We start from the raw sequence: 24,236 nt of genomic DNA, 5'->3' as shown, positions 1-24,236 counted from the left end.
GTCACAATTGCGTACCTCCTTTTCGTTTGTGCCATTCATTGTGTCAGCTACATTTGTGTTCATAGTGACTGTGGAGCTCCTCAGTTTTATCTCCTCAAGCATAGCTTATGGAGTTCTGTTTTCCACTTTGAGGGGAAAGTGAAGTAATCTCATATGAAAACACAATGGACAGTGTATGTGCTGAGTGAACTTGACGGTGCATAGGACAGCTACCTTCAAATGTTCTGTATTGAAGCTGTGTTAGGAATGGGAGCTGAGAGAAAGAATAAGCAATCAAAGAGTGTAATGTTAAAAGCAAGTGTTCTTGCTCCTCATCGTGTACCCTTCCTTATAAACAACGTGAGGGAAAATACTGGTCCAATCTTGAACTCCTTCATCACCAGCCTTCTTCCTGCAGGAAAAAGAAAAATAATTACCCTTAAAGTTTAACAGTGGGTTTGCTAATTAGTCAGAAATTTTGCTTTAGAAATTGCTTGCTGTCCTAGATCTGAGTGTCCATTTTTGATTTCCTGAAGATCTATGGTAAAAATTCAGTTCTACTTTACTGAGGTGCTGTTCTTTCAGAGATAAATGTAACTGTTTCTCACATATCTCTTTTAAAGCTAAAATGAAGTGGGATACTGAAAAAAATAGAAATGATGTATTTCTTACAACTGACACTCCAGATTTCTGAGGAGTGCAGGTGCTTCCTTCCTCCTTGTCTCCTACTTTTACCTCTTAGTTTATCTCTTAGGTGTTGGATGTTTTCTTAGGATTGCTTACCTCTGAGAATACTCCAGTTAAAACCAGCAAGAAGCCAGATTGGAAACAGAAGAGGAAGTAAAGTTTGTACAAAGCTGTTTGCAGGAGGTAGAAAACTATCAAAGATGCATTTCAGGATTGCAATTTCTTCTGAGTGAAGTGGTTCACTTTGGTAAATGTTTTTATGGTAAGCAGTTGTATATAGCTGATCTTGGTGTTATTTATGCTGTGAGCTCACATGTACTAAAAGTTAGAATGGTAACCACATGCATCTGCTTTATCTTCAGTGTGCTAGTTAGCTTCTGAATGCAAGTATAACTTCTGTCTTAACTGTTTACAAAGCTGCTACCACATCTGAGGTTTTTATATGTGGAAGGAGATGGTGGAAGGTGAAAACCTTCTTGACTTCCTTCTGAGAAGAGATCATCTGAGGAATGAAGGCTTTACCAGTTTTAAAAGTGCACAGTGAGGGGGAATGTGTTGCATTCACTGATACTTGTTTCTCACTATCCAAATCTATTTTAACTGGCAATAAATTAAATTGGTTTTCCCCAAGTTGAATCTGTTTTGTTCATGACTGCAACTAGCAAGTGATCTCCCTGTCTTTGAACTGATGGGCTTTTTCAGCTTGTTTTCATGCCTGTCCTGTTGAGGAGGGGGGAGTGGAAGAGTGGCTAGGTGGTCAATGCAGTCTACCACATCTAAGGTATGAATGTCACAGTATTCCCTAGCCTAGGAAATAGTGGACTGTGGTGTTACAGGAGGAGGTCCTACTTTGATATGAGTGATGTCTAAACTGTTTCGGATAGATGGGACTAATGAAAGTGATTCTCTGTGGCAGCCACTTTTCTGGAGTGAATTCTTACCTGGTAAACAGGGCTTCCTGGGTAATCCCACATGTACTTACTGAAAACTTGTATTTGATCTGAAGTCACAATGGCAAATAGTGATCTCTTTGATTGTTGCAGCAAATATTGAGTCCTTTAAGCAAGGCACAAAAGTGATCACATTTTACTTTTTGAAGAAGTCATTCTATATGTAGAAAGGAGTGCACAGTGTTTAAATCAGGGCTTGTATTTCTCAGTGTGTTCTGGCTGGGCCTTTCAGTTTCTGCTTGTTCACCCATTTCACTGTAGTAGATCTCAGCTCTGGTATCAATTAAGGAACCTGTCTAGCCCATTACACTTCTGCTGGAGAATATCAACCGTATTTGTGTTTTACAGGTTTAAATGTAGGGGAGGCATTATGAGAAAATTATGCTGCTGCAGTACGTTCTCCTTCATCTACTCTGGTAGTGTTGCTCTTGCTGATGGTGAGGATGGTAGCAGCATCTTCAGAGCATTATATCTATGCTTCAGAAGGGGATAAAGCTTGGGGTGAGTGGCTTCTTTGGTGTAAGTACTTGTTAGGCCATGCGCTGGAAAAGAAATAAGCAGAGTCTGGGGATGAGACTTTTTATCCCCAATGTTTTTCAGAGATTAATTTCTTGTTGAAACAAGAAGAGAACTTCCTTGGATTTAAGTTTTGTATGTGGGTTCTTATATCACCGACCAAAAACACCAGGTGCTTTCCACTAAGGGTGTCTAGTCTGGGTACTAGGTGATGTGGTTCACTTGTCGATTTCTGGTAGGGGCACTCTTTGTGACAGAAGATCAATGGATAACTTCCTACCTTTAACTAAATGAATCTTTCTTTTCTTCCCCTTTCTCCTTGTTGCACCATGAAAGGAAGATTCTCTGTTAGAAGGAAAGTGGCAAATTATTAGAGCTGCCTATATGACGGATGTAAATCTATCTGTGGTGAACAAATGACTTCTTAGCTAATAAATTAGGGGAAGAGCTTCAAAAAGGATTGCACTGTCATTGTAATGTCAAATAATTTCTTCCAATATCATTAACTTATGATTATCGTTTTACTCTTTACTTAATGTATAATTTATTTATTAAATTTTCCTCTCTAAGTTAAGGCCATAGATGGAAATGCATATACTAATTGTTTTGTCTCTTGAGGTACTATTGAAGGGAAGGTATTTCTTCATATTGTAGCTGTCAGGGTCAGCTGGGGATTATGAGCCACCAGCTGCTCTGGAAATATATGGTGATACATTTTCCCCATCTACCAGAAGTCTTTTGCAATGAAATATTTAAAAAAATAAAATCTGAACTTGAATCAGACAGAGTGACTTGGCTTAGAATGATGTAGTTTGGGTCATTAAACTGTGGCACCTGTCATTTGAAAAGCAACTACAAAGACTACCCTGGAACCCATCTGATCACCTTCAGCTGCCTGGGTTTATCAGTTGTAAACAGTAAAGAAGAGCAACATTTTCATAGAGAAATTGATATGTATTTCTTTATTTCAGGAAGCACAATCTATGAAAACAATGTCTCTTCTCTTTCAGATATATGAACTTCTTTATAAAATGATCAGAGGTATCACTAGTGAGATTAGCTAACAGCTGCAGAATGGAACTGTTGTGCTCTGGGTAGGTGATAACAAAAAATATCACAGTCAGCATTGCACTCATTAGTAAGGTAAGGTCTTTCAAATGTTGACCAAAGACTAACGCTTCTGGTGGTATAATGGCATTTGTTATGAGATTACAAACAAAAGTAGTGATTCAGACATTGCATAAAGAAATGGTAAATAAAGCACTTCATACAATACAAATGTGGTGGATTTGGTTTCTCTTGGCTTTCTCCTGTTTTTATTTAGTGTTCAACTGCTTTGCACACCTTCTGTGGAATCTCTATTATACAGTTAGTAGTTGTCACATTCAAGCACAATACACAAGTATTTCATGGCAAGATGTATATCATGTATTTGCCAACAGGAATAATTTGTTTTCAAATGGTGATGGTAATCATCAAAAGACACTAGAGAGAAACTGAAGCTGTTCTATATTTGTCTTTCGTTTGTGTTTTGCTTTTGTGATGTCTGAATTCCTGTTTCCTTGACAGCAGTTTTTAGCAGGGAAGTGACTGTTTTCAGGCACTGTGAACTATGGGGTCCTCACTGCAACAGAAAGGGCCTTGAGTAATGAAACCTGAACAGTACTTAATTTGTAGTGCACAGGATTTCCAGAGGGCACTGAGGATGGCTCTGGATTGAAAAATTAAAATAAGTTTTAATATTTGCTTGACTTGGTGTTCTGATACAATGCATGAGAACAGCAGATTGTCTTTATTTTGGCTGGTGGATCCTCACTGCTAATTCACAATTTGCAATTCTAATATGCATTTATGCCATGACCATATACAAGGACAAGCAGTGTCAGACAGGACTGGGTGACTGGCACAGAGCTAAGTATCCAGAATGCTCCAAAACATTTCTGCTTAATTTTTTTAGTCAGATTTGTTTATGATTTTTATTTTTGTAGCAGTAGGTAAGTGAATTAATAATGAGTAGGGCTTTTCAGGCCTCATTCTTTCCCTGGAAGTTCTATCACCTGCTAAGTTATTTTCTTTTTCCTCATCTCTAGAGGCAAGCAAATGAAACAGGCTGAAGGTGCTGCTATTTGGAAAACAACAGCTGCAGATCTGTTGATTGTTGGCAGGGAACACAGCCGCCAAAACCCTATATTCAGCAGGTGAGAGAACAAGGAAGGAAATGAAGATGGTTATGAGCCCTACTTATGTTCTGTCTCCATATTAGAGACTTCTAAGGGCAAACCTGCAAGAGATAGTAGAGGTGAAAGCGTAGTGTTAGCAGCTGTTACAACTCCTCCTGAGGGAGAAGTATTTTGCCAGTCTTCTGTTTGAATATATTTTATTGTATTTTATCCCAGCCTGTCTATTCTCTCTAGTACTAGGCTTTTGGAGGGTGCTGGCTGTTCAGGCCCCCAGCATTTGAAAGAGAGTATGGTGTGGTTTGGGCAAGGACAGATGCGCTCAGGTTAGACAACATTAGTAGTATTTCTTAAGTTGTTGCCAGTTCTTTCAGCAGTAGGGCTGCTCTGTATGCATTAGACAAATAGAAGAATTTAGGAAGTGGCTGTACTTTGGGAGTCTGCAAAAAATAAAAAGTATAGCTTCACATAGTGCATATGTACATACTTATACATAAAGGCAGTTATTTTTTGTCAAAGTATATTTATACTTTCTATGACCGATTGTACAAAACCATTTTGAGCAATTCAGTAACACACAAATGATGTGAGAGCTCTTGTAGTTGATGAAAAAAGACCCTTAAGCTATTTATAGTATGTACAGCTGTTTTATGAAAGCAGTCACTTCCATGAAGTTTCATCTAACTCACTTGTGTGTTGGAAAAGCTTTAGGCATTTAGCATGGTTGTTACCTTGTCTTGCATCTTCTGTACCAATCAGTCATTGAAAACTGTGCTATAAATTAGTCACAGGCTCACTCACAGATAAGGGGGTCTTATGTTCTGCTTTCAAATGCTATAAAATTGAAGTAATGGTTAGAAAAACAGCATAAGGATCCAACCTGAATATTGTGACCTGAGATGCTCTACAGAGTTATTTCATCCCCTATTTTTTTTTCTTTCTGTTTTCCTCATTTATGTCTTTCTTGGTAAAAGGTTACATTTGCAGTGATCACAGTAGTCTCCCTCCCTAGAAACTGTTGACCAGAATCATCTGCACTTGCCTTAAGAAAACTAATGACCAGGATGGCTGCGTGCGATTGTATCTGTAACTTATGAGAAAGCATGTAAAATAAGATCCTGCAGTTTTCCTTCCCTGTACGTATGTTTGCCTTTTAAGAGATCAGTGCTTAGTTATGTGCACACAACTGACTCCTACGATATATTTTGGGCAAAAGTGAAGAAAAACAGCAGAATTCCCGTATTTTTCTGATTCTTAGCAAAGTTTTTCTCTTCTTTGAGCACTGCCTACGTTCCAACTGCATTATTTCTCTTGTGATGCTAGAGGGAGCTCTTGGCTTGCTCAGTCAGTGAGACATGGTACCTTAGGCAGTTCTTGAGGAAACACAGATGGGAAATGTCACTGGTATCTATAAAGCACCTTTTTCCATCAGCTGCAAAACAAGGGCTGAATTTATCTGCCTAGGAAATGACACATCTGGCTTTCAGGGGCAGTCAGATAACAAAATACTGTTTCTTCAGTGTCTGAGCACCTCTCTGTCATGGCTGGATTTATCTTCACAGCTCCTTATGAGGAAATAAGCCCTCATATCTCCATTAATATATGAGAAATTGTAATACTTTGCAGTGTATCTTTCAGGCTACACCTGACGTAGTGACTTCAACTGAACATCAGTCTTGTAGACAGGCAGGAAAGCATCACGAACATTTTCTTGAGAAGTCCCAATGTGCTTTATCTCTGTGTTCAGTCAGTTCCTTGTGGTACAAATGCAATGCTGTCCTTCCCAGCTAGCCAGACTTCAGCTATGAGAAAGACTGCTGCATGGACAAAGCTTATCTGGAGCATACATGGAGAGAGATTTGCACACAGCAAAGAAGTGCTGTGTACAGGGGTTTGGATGGTCAGAGAAGAGGATGTGCCCAAGCACACAGATGCATGCAGGCACACTGTGTAGTCATGCACAGCAGAAGGCAATTTTCCAGAGCACTCGAAGAGGCTTGGAAGCATAAGGTAATATCCTGAAACACAACTGGTTATTCTTTTGGAGCACGTTTAGTTCATGTTATAACCTTTTTATCTCTTGGATTTTTTTTTGAACTGTTGACTCCTCATTCTAGTGAGTGCTACCCATGTTGTGCTTAATTGTATTTCATCAAGCCCTTATCTAGTTAGCAGGAGCTCAGCCATCGCTGTGGTGCTCGGTGAGGTTATTGAAGGTATCAAGGCTACGCTCAGTAAGTGGGCAATCATATTCCTTCAGTGCCTAAAGAAAACACCTGCCCGGCTGGGTTTTGTCAGCCTGGGCTCCATGTTGGTGCACATAGTCTGTCCAGGAGAGGGCAGCGATGTACAGCCGCTGGGAGCCTCCATAAACAACCTGCATTAGCCGCCTCCTGCACGGACTGCTGCACTGCTCTTTTAACTGGTTTATTCTAAACATAAAGTGTTTAATGCAGGATAATCACACATACGTGTGATATCACTGTATGGAAGCGTGAGGGTTCTTTCACCCTTCCAGTTCAGGGGTGAGAGGTCTTCAGTGTTGTGACTTTTCTCTTTACTTCCTCCTTGCTGATGTGGAATTAATATCCTTCTGAAGAGGCTTTTGGGTGCTTTCAGGCCAGCATCGATGTAACTGGGAGTCTTCACCATAATTGCTAGAGTGGGGAAAGTATGATATATTGGAAAGAAAGGCTCATGCAGGTTGGTAGATATTAGATATCACATGGTCATTGTTCAAAGGCCAGTCACAGTGAGGAGAGTTGAGTGCAGTATTGGAGTCAGTAACATACAGTCTTGATGGAGTAGGTGTTGTTCAGGAAGCTCTCACAGACTGCTGAAGATGAGAAGGCATTACAGCAAATTGACTTTGTAGATACCCAGACTTAACGACTACAGTTTTCCCAGCAGTAAGTGCTGGTGACTACCATGGTTAATAGCTGAGTTCGATTCATGGAACAGAAGATACTGGATTTACCTGTGTGCAGAGGACTGAAGTTTTTCTTCTTAATATATTGCAACACAGTTGCATAAAGCTAGATTACTCAAGCTCTGTTCCTAAAGGGTGCAGTAAGTAATGCTGTTATTTGCTCTTGTAGGTGATACTGCAGATAATCTCTGACCAAGGCAGTCATGTTCCTTTATCACCCAAGTAGTTCATCTCCATGGACACCAATGGCATCATTTTTATTTAGAAAAAAAGAAAAGCTGAGACTATTATAGCGCACACTATTCAGTATTTACAAAATGATGGATGTCCTTTAAGCACGAGTGCAGTGATGGATAAATACGTGAGGTAAGAGGATTTGGGCTCTCAGGGCGGTATCTGAATAGAGTTGCAAGCAATGGATAAAGTACCTGTGGGATACATTTATGTCCTTACTCCTCCTATAGCAGAGAAAGAGCTTTTGGGGCTGCGCAAACTCGTATCTAACTGCAGCTGCACCTGAGTAGCTACATTAGCAAGATCTCAAGAATGCAGCAGCAACCCAATCTTTCTGCTTTTCCCCAGATGCTGTTTGCTGATGAGATCAGTATTAAGCTGAACAGTCATTGTGAAGGAGTGCCAACTCCAACACTGAAGTTCTGGCTGTAACTTCACTTATGAGGGGAGCAAGTCCGTAGGAGCAGCAACTAAATACACCAGTTGTTTTATTTTCTTTTTTTAATTTATTTTATTAAAGCCAGCAGATTGCTTTTGTAAAAGCTCTGACATCTCTTCTAGATAGAATTGGTTTCAGGTCTCTATCCATAGTACTAATGTGTCAGTATTATTCCTCATCCCAAAACAGGCAGAATTGGTGTTGGCTGGTGTAGATATTGCTCATTGCTGTAAGTATTCCTCCTGCCTGCTGTATTAAAGGCTTTGCAGGGACAGGGAGCAGTGTCCTGAGACCGAGTCAGGTCAGTGCCTGTGATTAGGGGACCTTCCCCTGGCACCACTTGCTCACTGAAAGGGCAGCAGGACTACAGAGGAAAGCAGGTGTGACAAATGCCAGCTGTGTGGGCACTGAAGGGAAAGGTTTTTGCTAAGCTGGCAAAGCAAGATGTTTTCTAGAGAAAGAGATGAAAGGATGTGGAGACAAAGCTGTGAAATTACACTGAACTAAACTGGAGTGTGCTTACAGAGATTAATAGCTGCTTCCTGCCCCATATTTCATTGTGTTTTCTGCTCGGAATAGTTTGCAAACATACAGAACTGATTTTCTGGAAAGGCATCTTTTGACCCTTCCAACTTGTTTTTACTTTCCTTTAGATTTCAATTTTAAAAATGGATCAAATCTACATTGGTGAGCATGTGTATAGTGAATATATTTCTACAAAGAAAAAATACATGGATAGTAGCTGGTATTAACATGAGGAATTACATACTGATAACTGATGACTTTTTCAGGACTTTGATCCTTGAAACAGAGCACTTCAAAGCAGGGACAGGGAATGCCACTGATTGCAGAACACCGTGTTGAGGCTCTGGAGAAAGAACTGTGTCCACTCCCCACCTCTGTCTGCCAAGAGTGACGATCAGGTATTGCCAGTTTAATTTCCCCATATCTCAACCCCCTTCATGTGAAGTGCGAGCGCTCCTTTTGGCTTCTGAGGGTGTTCTGGGATGTTTTGCTCTCATGGAGAGGAGACGGAACACTGTTTACAGACAGTTTCTTCTGTAGCAAGACATGAAGTTTCTGCTGAAATGCAGAGAACAACAACCCAAAACTATGACAATTTCAGAGCTGCCAATCCATCACAAAATGAGGGTGAGACACTATACAGAGTCTGCTTTTTCACACCCAAACTCATTGGTTTAAGAAGTGAAGAGTTTCCATGTTTTTTATTTTATCTGCTTGTGATGAACCATTGGCATCAGGACATTTGCTTCAGGAGAGGGCTGGGTGGGTGCCCGTATAAAGGCATTTGTTCCCTACCTCATCTGGATAAACTCATTCCTCAGAATGGAAGACAGCACTGGCATCAGCTGTCCTGTAGGTTCCATCCCGAGGCTGCAGACATGCACATGTACAGGTGCTCAGGCACTGCTTTGTCTCTGTAGCCTACAAGCTAGTTGTGCAGTGCAACCATCTGTTGTTAGGGTTGTTACTTTTGAAGGTGAGCTGGAAGTTGTACATGAAAGAATAGCGGTATCCAAGGTTTGGCTTGGATTAAAAAAGAAAACTTGCACAGACTTGTGGGAGTCATTTCATTGACTGTTGTTTGTTTTCATAGCTGGCTAAAAATGAGCCCTGAAGTCCACAGCACTTATTGTGTTACAGCTGTAAAGAGCTGTGCTGTTCCTCTGGCTTTATTACTTGTGTGTCGTTACAGTGCGCTGTTTGATTGCTGTCTTTTGCAGGGATGGCTTGAGACCTCTTGTCCGCATCTCCGTGCTGAAGTAACCAGTGTGTGCCTGACCCTGTGATACTGCTAAGTGCCTCTGAAATGGACTCCTCAAACTCGGGACAGTCTAGAGGTCTTCAGAAGGATTTATCTGCGTGCTCCTGGAGGGCAGCAGTGCGGGACGTTGGGTTGGATGTTTGCACTGGCTCTCCCTCTGCCTCACCTGCAGGTAGGAGCCACTGCCGGTGCTGGACCCTTCCACGGTGAGGGATGAGGGATGCTTGTGGTTGTGCCCACTCATAGCACCTCCCGGGTGGGGGCAACAACCCCGGCCTCTGCTACGGGAGCTCCATCTGACCATCGTCCCCCATTACAGCCATCAGCGCGTCGTGCCCAGCTGCGAAGGGTCACGGGGTGACATGAGAGAGGGCGGTCGGGCGCAGTGCGGGGCCTGCCAGCTCGGAGCGGCTCCCAGGAGCACAGGCGGCTGCCGGCGGGCCGGGCCGGGGGCATCTCGCCTGGTCCCAGGGTCAGCCCTTGTACGGCAGCTCCCGGCCGGCTGTCAGCGCCCATCAGGCCGGCGGGGCTCAGCGGCGGGGGAGGGAGGAGGGGGTTTGTTTAGAAGCATTAGCCCGCCCCTCCCCCAGCCCCATTAGCGGCCCTTATTAAACCAACACAGACAAAGAGCAAAGATGCCCTCGTTAATGGAGAGTCTCCGATAATTACTCTGCTCTGCCGCTTCTTTTAGGGCCTGAATGGCCTTTGAATAATGTTTCTCTTGCTGCGGCCGCAGACAATACCCTCGCAGACCGCTTTAAGCGGTGCCAATCCCATTAGCAGAAGAATAGCGGAGCTCTCCGGACCGGCGGGGGGGCGGCTTCGCCCCGCTCTGCCCGGGGAAGGCCCGGCACGGCGGGCGGGGGCGCGGCGCCCCCAGGAGCATCTCCCGGCCGGGGGCTGCTGGAGGGGGCGCTGCGGGGGACGGAGGCCCGAGAGACCCTGAGGTCGGGCCGGGGCTTTGCAGAGTCCCTCTGCATCCAGGTGCTGCGGGGCACGAAAATGGCAGTGCCGGCTGATTTCGGGAGGGTTAATTCCGCGCTGCACCCCCCGAGCGGGGCTAATTAGTGTGTTCAATAGGCAGCTACCAACCCGAGCTGGAACGGCTCTACCTGAGCCGCTCTCTTTGATCTCCTTCCCACACGATAAGTGAGAACAGTGTATTGCTGGGCTGGCTGTGGTGTTTAATTTAATCATCTGATGATATTTATTTTCACAAACATGAACTCAAGGAACAATTATCGGAAAGGTTTCATCTTGCGCTGAACGTGACAGTTAGCGGCCTTTCTGCGAGGTAATAGCTTCCATGAAGGGAGTCCGTAATTAAAACGTGTGAAAAAAGGCCCTGCTTCAGAGGCGGTGGTCTAATGCTCAGCCGGTATGAGCTGCTGGGTCTTCCAGTATGGTAAATTGGCATTCATCCTTCTAAGTGGTGCTGGCCCTAGGGGTTCCAGAGAGTTCCCCAGTTGAGGAGAAAGATGCTTGGACTGTCATGAAAAGGAGCCAGACTTGGTAGTGTACAGTCCTACAGTCTGGGGCTTGGAGAAGAGTTCTGCAGTACTTGTGGGAGTCGTTCAGATTAAAGAGCACTCAGTCCTGCAAGCTCTTACAGAAAGACAGCAGAAAGAGCCATGATCTCCCTCTTTTGGCACTGACTTTCATTAGAGGTTCTGAAGTCTAATGGATGCTCAGGCAGTGGGAAATGACCCCTGTGTGTCCTCATCAGGTGGGCACACAGTTTGATTTCTCGTGAGGTTTGCCACCAGAGGGCTCCAGTCACTGGGTGTGATGTCAGGCTGTATGCTGATGGCTGCTGAGTGAGGGCACGAAGATGGATCGCAATACAACAGCCATTGCCAGATCTTTAGTTTGCAACAGCTGCTGTCATGCTAGAGGATGGCGATATCTTTAAATGGTTAAAAGTGATGCATCATAGTGACATTAGTGGGCACGGAGGTGGTGGGTTGGTGGTCAGACCTTAGTGGTCTTTTCCAACCTTAATGATTCTGTGAGTCTATGATCTGAAATTTATGACGTTCAATATGTAAAGTTACAACGAAGACATTTTCCAAGACTCGGATTTCTTCTGAATGGGAGCCTGTTATACTGCGGCCTTGAAGGGTAAGGCTGGTCATTTGTTCTCCCCAGTGTCACATAGACTGAGCGAAGATGTCTGATGAGTTTAAAAAATAAAACACAGAGCCCCCTGCCCAGGAAGGCTCCGTTGTAGAAAGCTGAGGCAGAGGGGAGTACATGAGGAATCAGAGATGTGAAAATATCGTTTAGAAAGAGGATGGAGTCTTCTCCTCCTTCGGGTAAAATGGTCATCGTTGTTTGTGAAAGTGCTTCTCAGAATGGTGAATTAAAAACTTAAATCCAAATGTTCCCTATGACTGGTGTGAGAAAGATGTGCACAGATGGTTGTACCGGGTGATCTCCAACCTTAATGATTCTCTGATTGTATTTGGTGGAGTCACCATCCCTGGAAGTGTTCAAGAGCCATTTGAGGTGCAGCACTGAGAGCCGTGCTTCAGTGGGCAGTATTGGTGGTAGGTGGACCTTTGGACTACATGATCTTAGAGTTTTTTTTCCAATGTTAAAGATTCTATGATTCTCAGGCAAGACCTCTGCTGTTCCCCCATTGCTTTCTTAGCAATCTTTTTATGAAAGGTACTGGATTCCCCTCAAGCTGCTGGCTGTGGATCCCCACTATCAGCTCAGTTCAGCAGCACGTGTGGGTGCAGCACTACCTTGCCAGCCCCACACCCACGTGCACAGCCTGTGCTGTCAGGCACGGGGCTGAGGTTACCTGGCTTCACTCGGTTAAGTGTGCCTGCAGGTTATTTTTGCGGGTTATTTCTTTTGTTTTGGTGCGGGGTCCTGCGCTGCATTCTCATGAAATGAAGTGTTAGTGATTGCCTTGCAGCTGGGCTCTCCCTGGGTGCCGGGTTGCACCGCGGACAGCGCTCGCTGCACCGACCCGTTCCGCCCCGGGTGCATCGTGGAGCCGCTCGCGGCGCTGAGCCGCCAGGTGCTCGAGTCTCGTGCGGTGCCTTTGCCCGGGTCGGGTGCGGGCGGCCCCGAGGGCGGCGGCAGGAACCTTGGTGCTGCGGCGCCGTTTCCCGCGGCGGCCGGGCCGGGATTGCGGCAGGACGCGGCCGCGCCGAGAGGGGCCGTGCCGTGCCGTGCCGTGCCGTGCCTGCGCGCCGCCGGCTCCGCTCCCGTCGGGCCGGGGCACCGGGAGCCCCTTCCTCGCAGCGCGGCGGCCAGGTAAACCTCGCGCGTCCGCGTGCGCTGCGGGTCGGGCGCTCCGCGGGGCCGTGTAACCCGGGGCGCTGGGGCGAGGCCCAACCGTACGGCCGCGGGCCGTGCCCCCGGGAGAGCCCGGGCTCCGCATCTCTCCGCAGTTCTCGGCGAGCGTTTTGTCTTTGCTCCGAGCGGCGCGGAGCGTGTCGCCGGTACCGCCGCTTTTGTGCAGCGGGCGCTGGGAGCGGGGGGGGCACCGGCCGTGTGGGCGCTGCAGGAGGCTGGGATGAGCCCGGCGGAGGGAATGGTGGCTTGAGCCTTATCCGTTCTCTGCTCTGCAGATACATGCTCACCGCCCTGATCCGTTAGGATTTACAGACAAGTCTAATTTTAGGCACTGCATCATCCCACCGAGTGACTACAAGTTGCTGCACGTAGGAACAAAAGCATCTGCCTCTCAGTGGGACCAACACCCGCTGAAAGCAAGAGTTCTCATCTCATCGCTTACATGGCTTGTTCATTGTGCATGGAAAAATTATGTGCGTTAATCCGAGATTAAAGAATGAGAAATTTAAAACACAAACCAGGACGTTGCATAGCAGAATGAAGGTTGCAATCAGTGCACCATTTCTACAGGGCTGGATCACATTGCCTTGTTACTGTTGCAGTTTGATCTGATGTTTTGCGGTTTCTAGGAGGTTTCTGTAAATATCCCTTGTAATAAAGTTACAGTTGGGTTTGGAGAACAGCAGGTGTTTGTGCTGGAGGAATCAGCTGATGACAGCAGCTGTGCTGAAGGAGCCTGTGGGGGCCGGCAGCCGGGGCAGGGCTGCTGGGACCAGGGGCACCGGGTCACTGTGCTGCTGTGCTGAACGTCCTTTGTACTCTCTTTCTCCTATACCTCATCCCCAGAGATAAATGTGCCAAACCATAGGGGTCCCAACTATCTGAAAGATAAGAGAGAGGGCTTAGATTGAGGTTAGAAAGGAATTTGTTATTAAAAATATAGCCCCATCAGCATCGACATTCTGCCACAGTAGCTGAGGGAGGCCCAGTCTCCCTGTGTCTGCCTTGCAGTGTCCCAGCAGAGCTGCTCGGGTACCACAGCAAGGAGTTGATTGTGTTTGCAGATCAGGACCGCTCAGAAGTCCTTGTGCTGGACAGGTTTGGAATTTAAATCTGTATTTTCTTTTGGTCTTGCTATAAGCTTAGAGAAGAAATGTCTCCCATGTTCTTGTGGAGATGCCTTGTTTCTGGCCCTTGTTGCCTGCAGGCAGTGGCAGCTGTTACTGCCAGGTGTGGGACATACTGGGCTGTGCTGGCTCAGCTGGGGTGGCGTGCTTGTTACTCCCTGCTCCGTGCACCTCAGAGAAACTACTCTGCAGAGCTAACTGGAAGTTAATTGTGTAGGCTATCCTTTGCATAACTGGCTAAGGATTCACTTATTGCATTACTATTTATACCAGCAAGTGTGCTTCATCTGAAAGAAGTCCAAAAGCTTCTTATTGTGCCCTTGTCCTATTTATAAGGAGATAAATCTCTGTATCTGGTAGCCCCCCCTTGTATATGTCCTTCATTACTTAAACATGGCCACCTCCGGGCAGCAAGGGAGGCATGCCGGGCAGAACATTGCTGCACACAGCAGCTGACAGCTCAGCAGCCTGATTTCCAGCAGCCTCTGGAAATGAGTACTATAGAACAGCATCCTCAGGAGTGACATATGCCTTTCACTTCTGTTCAGAGCTCATGGGGACAAAATGAAAATGCCTTCATTTCTGATCACTGTTAAATACATAAAAGACAAGCAGGATCTTCTCTTTGGCATAGTTCTTCTAGAACATATGGACTGGAGAGATACTCACAGTTTCAGTTGTGCTAACCAGAGAAGTGTATTAAGAATGTTTTTTGTCCTTAGTCACATACCAGTTCTCCCATTTCCTCTCAGCAGACGAGCTGAGTGGTGATGTCTGATCCACCATGCATCTTCTGCACAGGTGCAGATTTGCACAGTGTTTACATACCCTGCACTTTGTTTTGGTGTGCACTCCTCAGCTTAGAGTTGTTTCATGTTAATTACTTTTTCCAAAGTGCAGTTAAAATTAAAGGTGTATTACATGCCCTGCTTATTATTCATTAATGTGTGCTCGTTACTGGATGAAGTGTTTATAGCTGCAGTGTTAGTTTGCTATGCGGAGTGAGGGTGCATGGAGAGTTTCTTTGGTAAAGCAGTAGTGCTGATCTGCAGCTGAGGAAGCCTGTGCTTCCACAGAGTGATACCTGTGTACCTCATCTAAATTTCTGCTTCTTCTCCTTACAGAATGTGACATTCTGCTTTCTCCCTGGTTTTCCCTCTTTGTCTCTTTTTCTTCCTTTAGTGTGGTAAAGCTCCTGTCAGGGACACTATAGCTAGCAGGTGATTTTTGCACCACAGAAATGGTTGTGCTAACATATCTGCTTGTGCACCTGGCCCTACAGGCAAGGATTCCTGACCAGAAAGCAGCTTTTTCCAGTTTTTGTGAGCTTCTCCTGAATATTGGTGGCTTGTGCCTGATTATCAATCAAGAAGTTCTTCCATGCGACGCCATAAACTAGAATTGTCTGAACATTTTAAGCAGTTAATCGCTCAGTTGGATACTGGGGGAAAGAGGCTTTTCAAAAGGTGCTTTGGAAATGTCATCTAAAGGCAGTTCTTCAGGCCATGTAAGACTGTTGACTATTACATTTACTATTACATATTACATGTTGACTTTGAAACTCCATTTGCCTGTTCCATATGAAAAAATAATGTAGTTTTGTCTTTTTTTATACGTTATTATTGTTGTGAGGCAACATAGATTTAGTTCAGAGATTTAAATGATGAGTCTAATAAGCTTGTGTGCTGTGTTGGAGAGCATAACAGTTATCTTGTTCTGGGGGAATGAGAAAGCTGCTGGTCAGATCATTGAGAGTGTTTGCTGAGTGGGCCTTGCTATACTGTAAGCAAATAAAATGTCATCTGCTGTCTAGTTACAGCAGGGGGATGCTGAAAGGATGGCACTGTGTAGCACCTTACATTGTGCTGCCTCAACTTTTCAGCTTCGTTTTGCCATCAGAGTGTGAAAATGGTGGTAAAGACTTTGGCAACCACCTGTATGTTGTCATCCTCTCTTCTGGCAACTCTGGTGTGCCACCTGACAAATACAACACAATCTCCATTCTTTTCTACTTCCTAGTGTTTTCAGATCTATCTAACTCTAATGGTTGTTCTTGAGGAGAACCAAGTAGTAGCACTTCCGAAAAAGAAGAGGGACTGGGTTTTGCTCGCCTCCCCTTTAGCAGAAGAGTGAATTTTCCCATTTCCTACCCAGTATTTAACAAATGCAAGAACTGTGTCTTTAAAGGCACTACCATACTGCCTTATCTAGTTGAAGTTGCCTGCATAAAGAGACAGGGAAGGAGAACAACTGGAAGATAGGATGGCGGCACAAGCCCTTTTTCCTTAGGGAGCCAAACAGAAAGATGTCTGTTGTATGTACTTCTTGTACGGATTACAGAGCTAAATGGAGCTTTGTTGTCACCAGTTTCTGGTGCATTCTGGCTCTGTTTTTCTCTCCTGCCTGTGATAGAATGAGCAGTCCTGGTCATGATGCATGAGCTGGGGGTACACAGTGGGTGCTGTCATGGAGCTTTGTCACTTGCAGGATTACTTTCTGCCATGGCCTCTTCCCAGCTTGTAATTGCAGTGTGGTGACCAAATATTCCCCCTGGAACATGAGGATCCAGAAAAGCACATCAGGAATTAAAAATATCTGTTCCAGCATACGTTCCCTGGCATTTGTCATCCATGGTTTTCCTCTGTGGCCAGGTTGCTCTGTCAGCTAGATTGGCCTTTGTGGCTTCTTGAGGCTTTGTGTAACCCTAACTAAAGGGAAGCTCTATGTCTCATGTGGCATGACCAGCAGACACTGCTGCTCGCCTCAACCGTGAGTAATGTGGCCGTTATGCACTTTTAAAGACTTAACTCATGTTGTGAGCATTTATTATCTGACTGCTGCACGTCTGTGGACAGAAGCTGTATCTACAGAAGCTGTTTTTCAGCTGCTACAAGCTGATGCTGAGCAGTTTTTGCTAAGAACAATGCCCTTCACAGCAGCCTGTAGCTTTGGCAGTTTTTAGTTCAAATCTGGGCTGATGCATCCCTCTTCTTTGTATTCACTATCCTAGGCTGAATGTCCTTGGAAAATTTCAGGTGTTTCTGAGAAGCAATACATGAGGCAATACATGTGATAGTAATTTTAAAGGAGTTCATCCTTTTGTTCATCATTTGAAGTTCATCATTTTGTTCTCCTTTTCTACCCTTATGTGAAAGGGATGATTTCCACTCTTTTCTCTCCTGGAGGAGATTTGGATAGATCTGTTTATTGGCATATCAGAACTTGCATTCATTAGTCATGAAATCCCTTTAAAAGTCTGAAGGAAATCTTTGCTGAATGTCACTGTGAGAAGATGCCAACTTGTGCTTGTGGAGTTTAATTGAATCCCAGTGCTGAGGGAACCACTGCACACATGGCACATCTTTCTGACCTGAGGAGGCTCTCGGTGTAGTAGGATGTGATCTGCCCAGCACTGCCACTGAGATCACATTTCCTGTACCTACTGAGGAGAACAGATTAGCAAAGGTAGGGCATATGAGTGTTGCTCTTTGCATACCATATGATACAGGACCTGCTGCCTTCTCATGACCCTGTGATTCAGCATCTCCCTGGACATGAGGTCAGCTGTAGTTCTACAGCACTGTGCGTGGCTCCATGACTCTGGTAATTCCAGTCTCTAGGATCCAGAGAAACATGAAGCTGCACGAAGTGAGGCCTTCAGCAGTTAAGGACAAACCTGTTAATGTAAGTGTTGGCTTTTTCCTGTCCCTTTTCTCCTTTCCTGATGATTTAAAATAAAGAACCAAGCAGCACTGCATGTGCTGCCACTGAAATTCTTTCTCTGCAGTGCTTCAGTGGCATGTCACAAACCCTTCTGGAGTGATTGCTGCCCCAGTGCTTGTGTGGGAGCAGGGCTGTGTTCTCTGCCAACTCAGGAGTCTTTGTGCGGTCAGCCTGCAGCTCTCTTGGCATGGGGTTGTGCTGGTGATGCTTTTGTTCAAGTGAAAGCCTTCTGCGGTTTTGCAATTTCCAGCTTACATTCTTACTTTAAAGATGTGCCATGGGAGGATGTGGAATAAGTGGATGGGTTGAAACACACTGTGTTCCTCAGCTTGCTGGAGTTCTAAGACTCCACAAGCAAAATGCTGCTCTGGGGCCAGTGGCAGGAATGATCTATGAGAGTGAGCTTCATGCTCCTTTAACGTGATGGTGTGGATGTGGTTGGAGTGGCTTCATTTCCTGCTGCCATCAACTAGTACTATTGCACAGCTTTACAAAGAGCATTCTCATTTGAAACCACTCCATATCTGTTTTGTTCAGCACTCCATTTTGGTTCTGGCTCTACCATTAGTGTCTCACTCTTCAGTTTGTCCTGGTCCTGGTTTGCTGTGAGACAGGTGAAGTGAATCCTTGAAAAAAGATGGGGGAGAAAGATCTCAGTGTAAAGCCCTGAAATTTCCAGAGTTATGTATGTGGTTATTTATTTATTTACTTATTTTAATTGGAATGTGGTTAGAGAGGTGATGGTCTGAAATGCTGATCTGTTACACAGGAGGATGAGCTGCTGCTTTCTGGCACAGGAGTGTTGTGGCCTCAGTAGTGGGAGGGAGGAGACCAGTGAGTGCCTGTGGAGGTTTTGTGCTCCAAGACTCTGCCCCTATTTTGGGGGATGCTGGTCTCCTTCCTCCCTATGACTTAATGTAGGAGTGTCTATTTCAATGACTTTGCTAATTTAAGTTAGGGTAAGGCAAGTCGACTGTTCTTGATATTAAAAAAACAAAAACAACAAAACCTAAAAAACTTTGAATATAAGCATGATGTGTGTTTGATGCTGTTTAATAGATGCTTTTTTTTTCCTGCTAAGTGTAAATCTTCATGGGTCTTGGTGACACTTAGCAGTATTCACAAGCTAATGAGCTGCTAATTATCAGCCTTGTCCAGGCTAATTAGTTCTGCTAAGAGTGTATTAATGTAGGCAGAGCTCTGAGCTAACACAGCTTTACTGCTTCTAGGCCTTGAACTGATGTGGTCAAAACACAAATCTCCTTGACTTCTGGCCATACTGTGTGTGCCTGCTCCAGGTGCTGTGAAAGCTCTTTTCCACCTGGCACCCAGTCTCTAGGTCTCACTTATGTGCTGCTTGATTTTTCCTATTTGAACCTAGCTTCCCTGTGTATCCCTCAAGCATGGCAAGACTATGGATGGAGCTTCCAGAAGGAGAGGTTAGAAGGCAGCAGGCACGGTGAGACAGAAGTTGGCAATGAGACACCCCCTTGTTGTGCTCCAGGAAGTGTAACAACTCTCCCTTCCTTCCTGAAGTGAGCTCAATACTGCTCTTCAGTAGTTACAGCCTTAAAGCCATTCTCTATTAAGGTTTTCCAAAACAGCTGCTGGGAGATAAAAGATCTGCAGCTTTATGACAGTAGGGGTTATGGTGTATTTTGTTTTGCTCATAGGATGTGTTATCTTTCTGGGATTTAGGTTGCCACACCATTTCACACAGGTTCCCAGCAATACTCTAGAGAGAAATGTGCAGCAATCACTCTGCAGCAGCCTATTAGCACTGATTTATTAAATATCACAGTTCTGTTTATGCAGACAAGCAGCAAAGTAGCTGTTGCAAACTAGTGTCAGTCTCCTAAAACAAAGAATGTAAGCAATCCAACAGAAAAAGTTAAAGTAATGAAGGACAGTTGGCTTGCTTTGTAGCCTGACGAGAACCTGAAGTAAGTTCCCTAGGTGGCTGCATTTGTAGTGTTGGTCAGCACTGCCTTCCAGTGTAGGTCTCTAACATTTGGTTAGTAAGTGGTACCACTTTGGCTCCCCTTCATCTAGTGGCCTACCCTGCTCTCTGTTCCAGTTCAAGAAGAGATGACACACTGTGACTGTGGAAAGAGGGATGTGGGTAAACACATTTATCTGAGAAAAGGTCTATGCTGACATGATGCTTTGGTTTGTATTACAGGTGATCCGCTATCACTATGAGCGTGCTTTCTAGAGTGACTACAGCCAACTTTGTCATGGATGTTCAGTCTCGCATCTGAAGATTGGTTGGGTTCCTCTCTGCCACTAAGGAGTGTGTGTGTGTGGACTTGTCCTACCAGCTCTGAGTTAGTGGTGTGCAGAGGGCAGATGTGAAGCAACCCTTGGGCCCACTGGTAGCACAGGACATGGAAGCTCTTGAAGTTGATGATATTAGCCCTGCCTTGGAAGTGACCGAAGACTTCTTCAATAGTTTTGATAATAAACTTGAGAAGATTGTGCAGCCCTCTGCGGTGTTTGGTGTCCAGGAGGTGCCTGAGCTGGTTGGGCACGAGGTGTTTGATCAGATAACAGAGAGCAGGAATCTAAGGAACGTTGCTTCCTTAGCCAAAAGTAGCCTCATTTGGGATCACTGCAAAAATGGCCTCTTGGAAACCAAAGTCCAGACAGCATTCTCTGCCAAAGATCAGCATGTGGTGCGGAGGGGAACAGCTGCTGACAACCTTGCATGGTCAGGAGAAGGGGAAACTGCTGCTTTTAACATCTTCAACATCTGCCAGCGGAGGAGGGACAGGCCTCGGTCAGTGAATGACATCCTGGTGCAGAATGAAGAAGCCTCTACGTTCAAGCCAGGACACAACCGCTCACGCTCTGATATCAGCCACGTAAAATGGGGAGTGGTTTTTACTGGCACCTCTCTACAGCAGCCAGCTTTGCCGGGTCAGGACAATAACAGTGCTCTGCTCTCCTACCTGGCACTAACCAAGGGACAGGACATCCAGGGAAACACAGGTTTGTACAGATATGTTATAGTTTCTATTGAAGCAAAGGCTTTTCAGTTTGTTTTTAATATTTAACTCCATAAGGAGCTGCTTGTTTCTAAAAAAACAACAACAGAAAAACACAAAAACAACCCTATGAGCTAACTCTTAGGATGATGTAAAGCAGCATGACTTTCTTGTCTTTGATACAGCTCTGTCTGTTTGCCTGGTAAAGAGGCCAGTGTTTAAAACAGCCTTCATTTCTGTTTGAAAAACTAAACTGGTTTTACTTTTTGCTCCTATTTTTTTTCATTCTTACTCCAAAGAAATAATTTCCTAAACTAAAACAAAACAAAAGCAACCAACTTTGCATGCTAAAGCTATTGGGAGAATGGCGAATCCAAACGAAGTCAGCTTTTATAAAGTAATTAAAGAACAGCCATTAAAAAGAGGGTAGGTATATGAAGCTTTACTGTGAGGCCTGAGATCTGTGTTCTGTACAAGAAAAGCAGTCCATAAACAATTAACAGAAACGCAAGCATGCTTTTGTGCCTGTCAATATTAAGGCTTCTCTTCCAGCTTTGTGTGGTGTATGGGAAGTCTTGTTATCAGATTGAGGCAGGCATTCCTCAATCTGTATGAGGTGATGCTTCAGCAAGTGATAGTTTTCCCTTTTCCTTTCTCAAGCGGCACACTGGAAGAGGTTGTGCTCAGGGCTTCAGGAACACTCAACCACTGTCTCTGTCTCTATGATTTATTTGGTGAAAGTCAGAAGTGGATTGGGCTCAAAGCTGTATTCAGAATGCCTTTTGTAATGGACACTCAACAGGGTTGATTCCTGGGATCTTAGAAGTGGAGAAGCGGAGCTGGGAAATAGGCTGACAAGGGAGGCTGAAGAACTTCTGCCAGGATCCCTCTGCAGCCCGGCAGCAGTCAGAACCTGTAAGATGCTCAGCTCACACTTTCCTACTGCTTTTTGTGAAGGCTGAGGCATCTGTCAGTGCTTGCTACGTGCACTCCCTGAGCCCTTCTGCATGGGATGCCCATCTCAGGGTGATGGTACCTCCCTTGAGGAATGAGAGCTGTGGTCAAAAATGACCTTCTAACTTTTAGTGTATTCTGTTCTGCTGCTGTGAAGGGTTCAGTAGCTGCAGTATTTCTTCCCTTTGCATTTACTGAAGAGACTACCTTAGAGTTTGCTGCTACTTTGAACTGAGCTTAAAACAGAAAAGCAAAACCAAGAAAGTAAGTGTTGCAGGAATGTAACTGCAGGGACTGGTAACTGTACTCCACAACAGATAAAAAATGTATTTGGAGGTTGGCTGAAAGCTGCTGGGGTGGTGGAAGGCACCAGAAGAAGTTGTGGAGGCATCCTTCTCCAGGGCTTTGATGCAGATTAAACCAGTGCATATGAGGTACTGAGAGCAGTTTGCAGCTGCTCCTCAGTCCCCGTGGTGGTGAAGGACTTCCCTCTGGAGCCTGCAGAGGTCTCCCGGTCCTCTGAGGCTGGCCAAGTTGCTGCACAGATTAGCTCTTCACAATCACAATTATTTTTTCATTATCTTCATATTATATTTATTACTCTGAGCTTATCTGTTCCTGCTGCTTACTTTCTCATAAGACAAATAAAATGAAACTGGATCTACTCCATGTTCTGTGGAGGAAAAAGCTTGAAAGAAGCTATTCCTTTTGGGGCTGTATCTCCGGCCTGCTGGCAACATAGCTAGTGTACCAGAAATGAGCACTTGTGCTGCAGAGCAGTGTCAAGCAGTAAATGGAGCTAGAAAAGAAGGAAGTTGCAAGCAAATTCAAGGCAGTCTTTTGTATTCCTGGGCGTGTGTCCTGGCAAACAAAGGGAGAATATTTCTTTTGTAGCATCTCCAGGAAACTTGCTTAGATCATTAAAACAGTGCATGAGCAGTCTTTGAATGAAAACATTCATGTGACTGTCAAAGATGTTTTCATTTCAACACAACCCAGTCCCAGAGTGTGGGTGCTACAGTGTTTTTCCCAGATAACTTCTTATTTTGCCTGCCATACCTATGAGAGTGGGGCACTGAAGAGCATTCACTGAGTGGAGGAGCACCTGTGTGCTGTAAGTGTCTCAGTTGCAGAGAGCTGATGGCCTGGTGCCCCTCACCAGCAGGCTGTGCAGGTAGGTATGCAGTCAGCCCCACTGATTTTGGCAGTACTATGTTAGGATGCTGCATCTATGGATTTATTGTAGTGCTGCAACAAGGCTAAATAGGCATGTTGAAGAAAATGATTGCCTTAAAACTGGCTAACAAGGCCAAAGTCCACTGACTGGGGACAGAACTTCACCTGCCTCTCTCTGCTGACTGATTTGCCATTTTTTCCTTCTCTTTGTATCTTTTTACCTATCTGGGAACATAGTCATCATTTGGAACACTGCAAAGGTCTGATTACATCTTCAGGAGAAGTACAGAGAAATTTTCAAAAGAGGTTTAGGCCCCAACTTCGTGCAACTCTTGGATAGAGTTTTTTTTAGATGCTCATTTCTGTAGCAGAAATGCTAAGTGCATGACTGCAATGATGGAGCACCTGGTAGGAAGGCAGGGCCAACCCAGGGGAGATCAGGTGCAATGCACCTGAGTGACCAAGAGGGGTCAAGCCAGGACCCAGCCCATCACAGACCTCATTTAAGAGTTGGCAGTGGAGTTAAGGGTATCTCTTTTGAGATCCCTGTGTACCTGATGCCTTCTGAAAGTAAGCAGCTTCTTTCCTTGGCTGTTGCATTTAAGCAAACCATCACTTGCTGCAGCCTAGGACCTCGCTACTCTCTTGTCATTGCTGTGCTTTCCATCATATTACCCTGGCAAACTTCTCTGGTATGTTTTTGAGGAGGGAAAACATATCTGAATTTCTATTCATGAGCAGCACAATAGTGGTTCACAGACTGGTACTGATCTTTGAGTTCTACAAAGCTGCTTTATCCTACTTCAGGGATCACACTGACTTGAGGGATTTCATTTTTCTACTCCTGCACTGACCTTATGTAGCATAAAGCAGACTCAATTCTGTCTTAACCAAACACAGCCATGCATGTTGTGCTCAGTAGCTGGGTAAGGAGCAGGTTGAAGGGTTGCTGAGGAAGTGCGTGTGAATTGGTGAAGGAAATTACAAGGTTTTTCTTCACCTGAATTGATGGCTTTTGAAGGGAGGACATGTGTGCATTATTGTGGTGTTAATGACATTCATGGAAGCAAGCTCCTGGGCCTACAGATTTTTAGCAACACTTGCAGTCTGGGTTGAATTGAGAGCAAGATAATCCTTAAGCAAAGGAGCTGATTTATATCTCAATACTATTTGACATGGCTGTCAAGTGTGATGGGGCTTGGTGGTGATAGTGGGGAGTCTGCACTAGAAATCAACAAGTGTCATCTGCAGGGGAATGAT

The 24,236-nt window shown here is 44.9% G+C and overlaps 1 protein-coding gene and 1 long non-coding RNA gene across 7 annotated transcripts in view; both read left to right on the top strand.

The window, feature by feature from the left end:
• Positions 1–1,977: 1,977 nt before the first annotated feature.
• On the top strand, positions 1,978–7,542 carry LOC146760118 (uncharacterized). 3 transcript variants are annotated; one of them, XR_014948348.1, is made up of 4 exons: positions 1,978–2,117; positions 4,223–4,330; positions 5,284–5,445; positions 7,408–7,536. It is a non-coding gene; the product is annotated as an uncharacterized LOC146760118 (long non-coding RNA). The 3 variants fall into 3 exon arrangements; XR_014948350.1 differs by lacking the exon at positions 5,284–5,445 and adding an exon at positions 3,143–3,275 and having other exon boundaries at positions 2,002–2,117; positions 7,408–7,542; XR_014948349.1 differs by lacking the exon at positions 5,284–5,445 and having other exon boundaries at positions 7,408–7,542.
• Positions 7,543–12,734: 5,192 nt separating this feature from the next.
• PLEKHM3 (pleckstrin homology domain containing M3) overlaps positions 12,735–24,236 on the top strand; it is a 94,725-nt gene continuing 83,223 nt past the window's right edge. For all 4 annotated transcript variants that reach the window (XR_014948342.1, XR_014948343.1, XM_015868218.3 and 1 more), the window contains exons 1-2: positions 12,735–12,967; positions 20,042–20,850. Coding sequence is in view for 2 of the 4 variants with exons in the window: in XM_015868218.3 (XP_015723704.2) it covers positions 20,247–20,850 (604 nt within the window). In the remaining 2 variants the exon portion in view is untranslated. The remainder of the gene's footprint in view (positions 12,968–20,041; positions 20,851–24,236) is intronic.

This window comes from Coturnix japonica, chromosome 7, assembly GCF_054131305.1.
Source record: "Coturnix japonica strain WE chromosome 7, WE-NBRP24, whole genome shotgun sequence".
Classification (NCBI taxonomy): Eukaryota; Metazoa; Chordata; class Aves; order Galliformes; family Phasianidae; genus Coturnix; species Coturnix japonica.
This window is presented reverse-complemented; position numbering and strand designations above follow the sequence as displayed.